The 11,119-nt window shown below is 28.9% G+C and overlaps 1 protein-coding gene across 1 annotated transcript; it reads right to left on the bottom strand.

Moving 5' to 3' along the window:
- Nucleotides 1-1,193: 1,193 nt before the first annotated feature.
- LOC109804123 (microtubule-associated protein 70-5) lies at nucleotides 1,194-7,955 on the bottom strand. Its single transcript, XM_020365899.3, has 11 exons — nucleotides 7,569-7,955; nucleotides 4,183-4,268; nucleotides 3,908-3,973; nucleotides 3,648-3,818; nucleotides 3,389-3,559; nucleotides 3,144-3,299; nucleotides 2,872-3,018; nucleotides 2,502-2,573; nucleotides 1,838-2,425; nucleotides 1,604-1,752; nucleotides 1,194-1,508 (listed from the first exon to the last, which is right to left on the bottom strand). The coding sequence occupies exons 1-11, from the start codon at nucleotides 7,849-7,851 to the stop codon at nucleotides 1,490-1,492; spliced, it is 1,908 nt and encodes a 635-aa protein (XP_020221488.2). The 5' UTR covers nucleotides 7,852-7,955; the 3' UTR covers nucleotides 1,194-1,489.
- Nucleotides 7,956-11,119: the final 3,164 nt, after the last annotated feature.

Here is an 11,119-nt window from a genome sequence, read left to right on the forward strand (position 1 = left end):
CCAGTAACACCCCACTTGACATATTCGGCCGAATGGAACTCTTTTTTTATATTTTTATTTTTAAAAGAAGTCAAATTTTGAACTAAAGGTATGTGTTCAGAGATGGTTTGCACGTTAATATTTTATCCAACTTAAATTGATCCAACTCTATATAATGGTGAGTCCATGTTCATTTGATCATAAGCAAAATGGGAAACTGCATGCCTTCCCTTTCTCAACCAAAGAATCAAACCAGATGTTCTCCAATTGAAGAAAGAGAAATAGAGGTTGATGACTCAGTGCCAGTTGCAAAAATGAACTCTGCTTCTAGTAAGCGTTACATAGTGGTGCGTAGGAAGCTGCAGCATGGGAAGGTTTACCAGCTTGCACCATTCATGTTGCAATCTGATATTCCTTTAGTACCTTGTAGGACAACTAACAACAGAAAGTTGAAGCCAAAAAGAGTGAAGATTGTGGTGACTGCAGAAGAATTGGAATTGCTGTTAAGTGGATCAAAGAGGTTCCAAATCCAAAGTAGAGTTGCCTGTGTCAAGCAAGGTTCTGTGTTGAGAGGGTGCCAAAAATGGATTCCTTCTTTACCAACTATTCAAGAGGTGCAGAACTATTAGTATTAAATGGTGGGATGGTTGCATTCCTATCATCAGTTGTGCAATGGATTTTAGTTTGTAGTTTTTGCAAATTTTCCTGAAAGATGCGAAGTTTTATTTGCTCAGGAAATTAAGGATGTTTACCTGCTCAATTTTTTAAATATAGCAGCAGGGAGAAGAAAACAAAAAAGAAAACTTTCTCAATCTACATTTTTTTTTTCTTCTGGTTTAAGTGTTTCATTCGTACTATAGGAGTAGTGAATGCTGACTGCTGTTCATGTTCTTGGATGAACAATGAGAATGTGATATTTGTCAATTTCTCTTGCTTAAGTGATACTACTGGTAGAATTTATCCTTGCTCAATGATGTTTAGATATATCTTTTATGGAATTTTCTTCTGCTCAATGGTGTTTAAATATATCCTTAAAATTAAAAGACTTTAAATAGTCCATGATTGCTGCTGGTGAATCTAGAATGATTCTCAAAATCACTCGGGATTCAGGAATAATTTTCTTTATAACATCTTTGGTAAATAAGTTTTCTGATACACATAATGCAGACAACCACAACAACAACAACAAAAGCCTTGTCCTACTAGGTGAGAGATACACACAATGCAGAAACGTAATTCAATTACTTTCTAAGTGTTCATTATGTTTCATCACTCTGCAGATTCATTTGCAAACGTGGCTAGTATGTATGTAATACTTACAATCACAGAACGCAGAGGATGTCATTTAAATATAGTGTATGTACAGAGTCAGATCCCAGACTCCCTTATCCCGAAGGAACTTTATTTCAACATACTACCTCACTAAATTTTTGTTTTGTATTTACAAAGAAAAATCACGCAATGCCATTGATTAATAAATTGCCTTCAGATTTCTCTAAATAAAGAGTCTTCAATTTTCTTTCGTTAACCTGCAGTAATTTTTAAAAAATATTAAGGTCTAGTATTAACAAACTTGACAATTAACGGACACATTTCGGCCATTCAAACAGAAAATTTACAGGACCTTCTAGAGGAGTTTGAGCGTCTGATTTTCCTGTTATCATCTGATTTTGTTGATGCAGCTTCCTTCTCTCTAGCAGCTGCTTCTCTTTTCATTTTCTTCCACTCTATTTCCATAGCCTTTGTCAGTGCATCAACTTTCTTTGTGAGCATCTGAAAAAAAAAACTTATTTCTTATCTTCAGTTCTAAAGTAACAAGGGGAAGGGATGGGGATGTGGACGTAGTGGTTACTAGTACCTTTATTTCTTCATCTTTAGTGTGCAAGCTACTTTCTTTAATTTCACAAGACTTCCTCAAATTGATGACCTCTTTTTGAAGCCTATCATATAGAAAACCTGAGACCATATCATTGCTGCTTAAATCATTATTGCCATTGCTTTTAGAATCTTCACCAACATCAACACTGGTTTTAATTTCTGTTGCTTCTCTTTCAGCGTTGCATTTATTTGAGTTCATGCCTGTGTTCACCTGCATCTCATTTTCTTTTTCATCACTATCAGCAACTTTATTTCTTGAGGCCCATATTCCCTTCTTCAGCATATTTTCTGCAGAAGCATATTTCTTTTTTATAATGCTGCTCGGTATTAGGTTCCCAGTGACACTTTCTATGTTGCTTTTTATATTAGGCTTTTGGAACAAAGAGCTTCCAACAGAAGATCCCCTTGGTTGTGAGGTGGATCTGTTTCTCAGTCCACCATTGGTCGTTAGGAAGCTTAAGATGTTAGACTTTTCTGCTTTTGCAGACCCAGGATTTGAACTGACTGGGTGACTTGAGAAATGCTTTAAGCCTTCTTCTAGTGTTGTTAACCTCAGCTTCAGTTTATCCTGAGAAAAAACCAACTTAGTTATTGCTAAAACAATTATTTTACAGGCTTAAATGAAAGGAAGACAAATAAGCCACCTTCAACTGTGACTCTGCCTTTGCAGTTCTCTCTGATATAGCTAGCTTTTCTTTCAACCGTTGCATCTCTGCCTACATGTCCATTGACATACTTGATCATAAAACTTTCTAGTTCATAATCAAATGACCAAAAATTAGGATAAAAATTCCTTTTGAATTGCCTTCTTTGGCATTTTAAAGTATAGTTAGGAGTTGAAATTAGCTTTTTCTTGATTGGATTTTGGAACTGTTAATGTTTTTCCAATATATAATGGGCTTAGATTTATTAAAGGAAAAGCTGTTACTATTTACTAATGGAAATAGTAGTATTTTGGGATTGAATAAACAGGACTATTGGAGCTCCAAAGAAGATTTTCATGAGAAGATATACCTGCATTATCCTTCTCTCTTCCAGCCATTGCCTGACAGGCATGACCTTGTCATTCTCGTCCTTCCACTCATTCGCCATAACAGTTGCAACTCTGTTGGCTGAAACTTTTACCCTTGCGAGCTCCCTCTCCAGTGTTCTTTTCTCCTCCTGAAAAAAATTGCGTTACATTATGTCACTACAGTCTAGAATCTAGATAGATCAATCAGAATGCAGAAAGTCTATATATCCAAAATTAAAATGCTCGATTGCTAGTAGCCAAAAGATATGCCTACTTGCAATTCAGAAATCTGTCGCCGATAATCACGAATAGCATTAGCATTGGTTCCACTAGATAAGATGACCTCCTCAAGTTCATGGATGGTTTGGCTAAGTTTTTCAACTTCCAAAATCTTTTGGCGATGTGTTTTCTCTAAGATTTTGTTCTCCTCCTGTCCATGGAAGTTGTAAATTGGCTAAGGTACTTACAGTTACTATATAAACTAAATGAGAAAATGGAAACATAAAATAAAAAACATGCCTGGCAGATCTCAATCTGTCTCTTCAAGTCATAATTCTCATTCTGAACTTCCTCAACTATTAAAGCTCTCTCCAATGCACTTTTCAAAATCTTCTCTGCTTCAAGCAATGCTGCCTCTTTGGACTTTGTGAGTCGCTCCAAAGCTTTCTTATCTTCTCTTAATGCTGCAATCTGGATACAAAATGGATGTTAGTATTGTATTATTATTATGCACAACAATTCACTCCTTGGTGGAAATTGCATTATTATTTATTAGTACCTCATTTCTATACATCTTAATCTCAGCCTCAAGAGGAGTAATGACACTCTCAAGAGGAACAAAATCATCTTCCTTTTGATCTGCGTGTAGCCTTCTAAGAGTTGCTTCTGCAGCATATTGTGCTGCCAATGCATCTTTCTTTTCCTCTGTCAGTTTCTTGATTTCTAGCTTCTGCATAAAATTGAGGAATTTACATTTTTAGAAATTAGAATTTGACATGATTCCAACTTTCATGACATAGTAATACCACTTTGGTTTACCTTGTATTTGAGATGATCCTCAGTAAGTCTAAGTCTCTCGTCCAGCTTTCTGACTTCATTTCTCAGCTGGAATTGGAGGAAGATAATTAGAGCTATTGTTTAGTCACCAAGAAATTTATATATCTTGTATATACAAACAAATGTGCACTGCAACTGAATCAGTACTCTGGAGAGTGAAAACAACTGTATCTAAAAGAAATTTATGATTGGATAACAATGTAAACCCTTTACCCTTTACACTGTGAGTCTTATTTAATTAAATTAAAAAGAAATACCTCTTCTATGGCCTTGTCCTTTTTAGCTTCAGTTGCCCTTAAGGCCTTGATTTCATTCTGGCAAGTTGCCAGTTCCTTAACTTTTTCTGCATTGGAGTGAAAATATTAGTCATAATCTTATAGATTTAAATGTAGTAGAAAAGGGCGTTATCGTAATATTTTCTTCGTTTTCATTTTTGCATGAATGAAAAGTAAACAAGATTAGAATCTTACTACTGCCAAAGAATTATGAGATGTTATATAGGCAATCAATGGAACACTTAAAGCATATCAATATTAAACTTATCATGGAGTTTCAAACAATGGTGACGAATAAGCCTTGTAAATTGTGGACCTATGTTTTCCCCATCACAAGTTTTTTTGTTTTTAAATATGTTGGTTCGATTGCTCTCTGTATTTTAGAGGCAAATGCTAATAGTGCCCACTACTTAAGAAATCTAAAATGAAAATACTTTTTTAAAGAATGTTACTAATGTCCCGATATTTTAAAGGCATGCTTAACGTTTTTCTGATAAGGATGTTATGATGTTCACATGTTAACTTAGTTCAAGTGGATGGTGAAATCAAATCAAACCAACTATATTCGATTGGATTTGTTTCTCAGGTTTTGAAATCATTTTTTATACCGATCACAATTCAACTAAATCAATTAAAATTGAGTTGGTTTGATTCAGGTTGTTGAATTATGATAAAATAAATATTGTATTTTTAAGTTTTTATTTTCAGTTATTGTTTCTTTCATATAAGTATTTAATTTTATATTAATGCAAGATAAAAATATTCCTTATATTTAAATAAATAATAATTTATTTTATTTAAATTATTTAATTTTCTATAATTATCACTTACATGTATTATTAATTTCTTTACTTAAAGTATAATAAACAAATGATCAAATTAAAATATTTAATAATATTAGATAAAAGATTAAATTGCACTTTTAGTCTATTTATTTTCATCGATCTGTAATTTTGATTTCTCTATTTTAAAATAAAGATATTTAGTTCCTTAAATTTTATAAATACAAAATTTTAGTCTTCTTATCAAATTGACATCCACTAATAATTAAGTTTTAAATCTTTACTCATATTAAAATGATGTGAAATTTAAAAATTAAAAAAATATAAGAATATATAAATAAGATTTTTATTAATAAAATAAATATTAATAATTCGTAAAAATATATATAAACGAAGATCTTTTATATATTATTTTTAAAAATTTTATTCATATTTGCTATATTATTAAATATCACAAACTTAAGTAATAACTCATTACCAAATAATGTCAAAATTTAATAATTAACTAACATATTTTCTATTTTTAAAAATATGAGGAATAAATGTTTCTATTTTAAAATAGAGGAATTAAAGATGTAATTAAATCCAGATAAAATTAAAATAAAATAGTTGAAACAAAATTTAAACTTTAAATTTAAAATATATTGATTTAAAAGTTAAAAATTGAATTTAGGTTATTTCAAGTTAAAAGAAGATATATTAATAGTCAAATCAATTATAATTAATTTAATTAGAATTTAAAAAAATATATTCAAATCATCCCTATTATTTTGGTTTAGATTGTTGAATTCATTTAATAATTTTCATATGATAAACACTTGTATTTTTTAATAAAAATATTTTATTATTAATTTTTAACTAGTGTCTTAAAATACTTACGAGAAAAATACTATTTTAAGATGATTGAATTTAACAATTTAATAAACTGTCATTTTTTTTCTATTCTTTGACACATTAATTAATCATGATTGACAAATAAATATTCTTTTTCTTCTCATAAATATAATTCATAAAATATTTCAAAACTGATAATAAAAACTAATTTGCGTGATATAACTTTTAATCAATTATTATTTATATAGAAAATGATGAAGTAACATTGTTTTCATCATTTTCAATATGAAACTTTGAAAATAAGAAACCAGTATAAAAAAAATGTATCGTTTTTATAACTATTAACAAAATAAGAAATAAACAATAAAACTTGCACTCAAACTTAATGTGTCCTTACTCCTTAGTTCTTAAGATATAAAATACATTTGTACTATCTTACTTAAAAGTCTAAGTTACTGTTTCTGTTTGTTTAAGCATTGGGGAAGCCAAACCCCAGTTTGGAGTGAGAGTGTATGTGGTCTTCGATCTCATGCATGTATTCTTGTTTAGTACTCTTTTTGTAAAAAAAAAAAAAAATCAATTTCAGATTCTAAAGTTAAGAATAAATATCTTTACGTGAAAGTTACATTATGTTACTTTTACATTGAGTAAAATTTTATCATATATATATATATATATATATATATATATATATATATATATATATATATTGACAAAAATATTTATAAACTGTGTTAACAAGAGTAACAACATTCATTATATCAAAGTATTGTTTGCTATATTTAGAAATATTTTTAAGTACTGATAGAGTAAAAAAAAAGTTATAAGTACATGTAAGAGAAATAAATTTAGCTTCTTCAGTTAAAATCATTTTTTTACATCAATTAAAATTAAGTTATCCACGTTAACTTTCAGAGAAATTAAACGAGTCGGGTTCTATAAAATATAAGTACATAAATTAATTTTAACTTACCAAATAAATCATTTTTTTTCATTTTTTTTTTCATATAACTACTTGAAAAAAATTATCGAAAGAATAACTTTCAAATAAAAGTTTTCACAGATAAATCAATTCGATCAAATTTATTTTTAACTAAAATCAATTTTGAAAATCAAGTTTATCTAGATAGGTCTATTTTGGATAAAGTTTTTGATAATTATCAATGAGAGAAAAAGAAATGAATCAAACTTTTCTTGTCGATCAAAATATTGTACTCCAACATTTTAATAATTCCTCAGCTCTTGAGAAGATAAAGAAAAATTATACACTATAAACAATTTTATATTATTATTTAATCATCAACAATCATATATAATAAATTTGTTTATTTTTATAATAGTTATCTTATAAGTTATATAAATAAATTTTAAATAAGTTTTAATTAATTTATGCTTTACGGTGTAAATATTTATTTTTAAATTTAATATGTCTTAGTTGATTTCATGTTAAGAGTTCAATTTAACATAATTAAGTGATTAATATATTGAATTAAAGTCAAATCATTTAAGTAATATTCGAGTTCATAAAAATAATTTTTAATTAAATTTTATTTATATTCTAATAGAATCAAATTAGTTTAAAATAAAGTCTCGTTAGTGCAAGATGAAAAAAGATAAAAATCTAATTTATTATTGAGAAACACCAACTCTAACTCAATTACACTTAGAAGCACATGAGTGTTTCACATGCAGGAACCTGAAAAGAACAATGCTCAAGTATAGAAAGTAGCATAACATGACAGAGATATGAACCTGTGAGTTGGTTTTGCAAACGATCAATCTCCAACCCCACATGGCCTGGTTGGACAAGAAGAACCTCTTCCCTTCCATAAATCTCTTCACTCGCCACCATTTTCCTCTTTCTGCTCTTCCAAATGCTCACACAAATAGGCTTTCTACAACAACAAATGGGGCTTCGACACTCATATATATACTTTTTTTTTTCCCCTTGCTTCTCTTTTGATGCTGACAAGTGCACTCGTGATGCTGAGTCCTTAAACACCAACAACAAAAGATGGCTCTTAAAGGGTAACATATAATAATAATAATGAGAATGAGATTTGTGGCAAAAAATAAGAAAGTCTATTCGTATAAGGAATCAATAGACCGCAAAGAGAGGAACGAGCTTCCCCTGCAGTGAAGCAAACTTGACAAATGAGCCAGCTACTACTATAGCTGATAAGCTTTGACAGCAACTGTTACTTTCTTTGTATTTCTTCTCCTTAATGCTTTTTACCCCTTCTATACTTCACAAACTTTTACTGTCATGAGGCTTATTCCAAAATTTTATACCAAAATGGTACAAACTAAATAAAACTTTTAATTATCCTTGTCATATTACAGTTATGATAATGACTTAATTAGTCAGTTAATTAAATCCTTAATATCCTCCTACTCCTACCATGTACTTAGTTATTTTATTTAGTCAGTTAACTGAATAATGACTTAATTACTCAGTAAGCAAAGGCTAATATGTATCTGATATAAGGCTAATAATGACTTAGTTACTCATTGACCGGGAATACTTTGATTTAATTTAACAAAAAAGAATAAAGCATTAATCAAGTTACTCTTAGCTTGTTTTGTTTTGTTTTTGTTGGGGGTACATTGGATGTGTAAACACCTGGTAGGGAAGAAGAACATCAAAGATGTGACCAGCTCCAATTGAGCCAAGTTATTGTCGGCCACAATAATTTTTTTTATTAAACTAAAATCAATTCGTGATCAATAAAATTCAGTTTCAATCATGTTGCAGAATAACAAAGTGGTGTATTATAGTAGGTTGAAGTTTTTCCTTTCAATCTTTGTTTTTCTGCTGACACATTTTGCTTCGGTCTCAAATCTCAAGTATTAGTGTTAAGAGCACGAGATATGAAGGGTCCTCACAAAAGACACAATAAGAGCTTGCGGTATCTAAAGTAGTAATAACTAGAGATACTATCGAACTTTATAAGTTTTAATTGGGTTCTTTAACATATGACCATCCTTTGAAAAAATTCTGTAGAAGGGTAGAAAGTGATTCAAATTCAACGCACGTAATTTATTGTCACATTCATTCATTATGTATGAATGGAAGGATATAATCTTGTATTGGCAAAGTTACTAATGCGTTTAAAATTCAACTCTCCTAATTAACTTGTCGTATTCTATATATCTGTGTCAGTGGAAGGATATCAATTTGGACTATTGCATTGCTTAAGCGCTAAAACCGTTCTGAGATCACTTTTGTTTTACTTGCTCAAAGTCGTTCAGAAAAGACTGCGATTATAACAAAAGAAATGAGGTATCAAAGTTTTGAAAATGACCAACTAATTAAAGTGGCTTCAAAGAACAAATAAATTCGGATCAATATTCTGAGAACCTCTCATCTTAGCTTAAAAGTATAATAATTAAATAAAGTAAAAAAGAAAAAAATTACGGTTCCTGCACACAAAGCCAAAGCCAAATATATGTTTTTATTTTTTCTCCCCTTTTGTTTGGATGGTGACAACAAATGGAGGGCTTTACCAACAACCAATGCTCTCCTTAAAATGGAGAAGAAATTATGTTACAAAAAAATTGATTAACAACATTCAAAAGTGTTTTTGATGCAATATAAATGAATTCAATGATTTCTCAATTGAATTTATCTGTTATAAAAAATAGTTGGATAGTGATGTGATGGAGAGGGGTGCTGTACAGATTGTAGTAGTTCCCTTAATTAGTGGCATATATTTTATGTTGGTATGAGTTGGTAGGTTTAGAATGTATAGAATTAGTGTTTAATCAGAAACAGAAGGAGTTGAATTTAAAATAAATACATGGTGGTGTGTCTACTAGCTAGCCAGGTGGTATCATATTGATTGGTATAAGAAATAATGACTTATATTTTTTAATAAAATTATTTATGACATAAATTATGTTGGAAAAGAGAATATTCATTTTATATGATCTTTGATAAAGAATAATCATTATTTTTATTGATAGATATTTTGTATTTATATTATAATTAAAAAATAAAAAAAAACAAAACCAATTAGGTATTGCTCAAATGAAAAGATGGATGGATGGATGCGTATAAAATATTTGGAAAATAATTTATAGAAAACTCAAATAAATATTCATTTTCAAGCCAATTTGTTTAGGATTATTTAAAGATATTACTTAATAGAAGCCTCTATGCATAATGGTAGTTGTAGAAAGGGATGTTTTTATCTTTATCCATCGATTGTAATGTGAAAGCATGGAAAACAAAAAAAGGAAGAAAAACGTTCACCTTAGTCTTGACGATAAACATTTGAGATGCTTGTATATTATGGCAAGTGAAAATCAAAAAATAAATAAAAATGCAACGTAGTATTTTTCTAATAAAAATTGATCATCTAACAAAATATTTTATTTTCTAATAAAACATATGCTCCTTTCGTATATTATTGTAGTTATATAACTAAGATTTAATTTCAAGACTACTAATTAAGTTAGAATGAGAGATATTATTTACAATAACAATTTCTTACAATTATAAAATTATACGAATGATATAATACTTTTAACATGGTAATAATTAATTTGAACGACGTATGCATCATTTTATGAATGATATTAATTATTCTCACATATAAATTCCCAATACATTTTTTAAATCGTTGGATAGAAACTAGTTCATACTCCAAGTTCTTTTCTTACTGTTCAAAATATGTAATGTGTAAACATCCCAGGTCTTCTTTATATGTTTTCTTTCATGTATTTTTAATTAAAAAATAGCATCTTAGTTAGAAAAAAAGAGGTTAGCAATTAAGAGAGAAAATATTCTGTTTAAAAAAATTAATGACTATTCTAAATAAAAAGAATAAAAAAACAAATAAATGAGAAATATGCGATTATCATTATCATTATTATCTTTATCATAATCATATTATTATTACTAATAATAAGAAAGGCACTCCATATCTTCGTGAAAAAAATAAATACTTTTTAAATAAGTGGTAGTTATTATTATTTTTTAAATTATAATTATTTTGCATATACATTCTTTTCTATTTTGTCCTTTATATATATATATTGGTGAAAAAAATAAAATAAAAATATAGAGATATAATTATCTTTAAAAAAGTGGATATCAAAAAGGGGTATTTCCTTTATATATGGTTATAAATTATTAATATTATTAAATGTTGAAACTGTGGGGAAAAATATATTAGCATTGGGCTTTTGCTGATTTGAGCCCATTCTCATTTTATGAAGCATCCTTCAATGTCCATTTCTGCGTGATGCAACGGAAAATGATATTAAATCCAAGTTTCCTGAATGGACTCAAAGAGCAT

The sequence above is a fragment of the Cajanus cajan genome, chromosome 1 (genome assembly GCF_000230855.2).
Source record: "Cajanus cajan strain Asha chromosome 1, NIPB_CcT2T_4, whole genome shotgun sequence".
Lineage (NCBI taxonomy): Eukaryota > Viridiplantae > Streptophyta > Magnoliopsida > Fabales > Fabaceae > Cajanus > Cajanus cajan.

What these genes read in the sequence shown, in the direction of transcription:
- LOC109804123 (XM_020365899.3), bottom strand. Translation starts at nt 7,851, where the DNA reads ATGTTACCCTTTAAGAGCCATCTTTTGTTGTTGGTGTTTAAGGACTCA. An exon ending in TTTGCAAAACCAACTCACAG is followed by an intron (nt 4,269 to 7,568) that starts GTTCATATCTCT and finishes ACTCCAATGCAG; the next exon opens with AAAAAGTTAAGGAACTGGCA. An exon ending in CTAAAGATGAAGAAATAAAG is followed by an intron (nt 1,753 to 1,837) that starts GTACTAGTAACC and finishes TTTTTTTTTCAG; the next exon opens with ATGCTCACAAAGAAAGTTGA.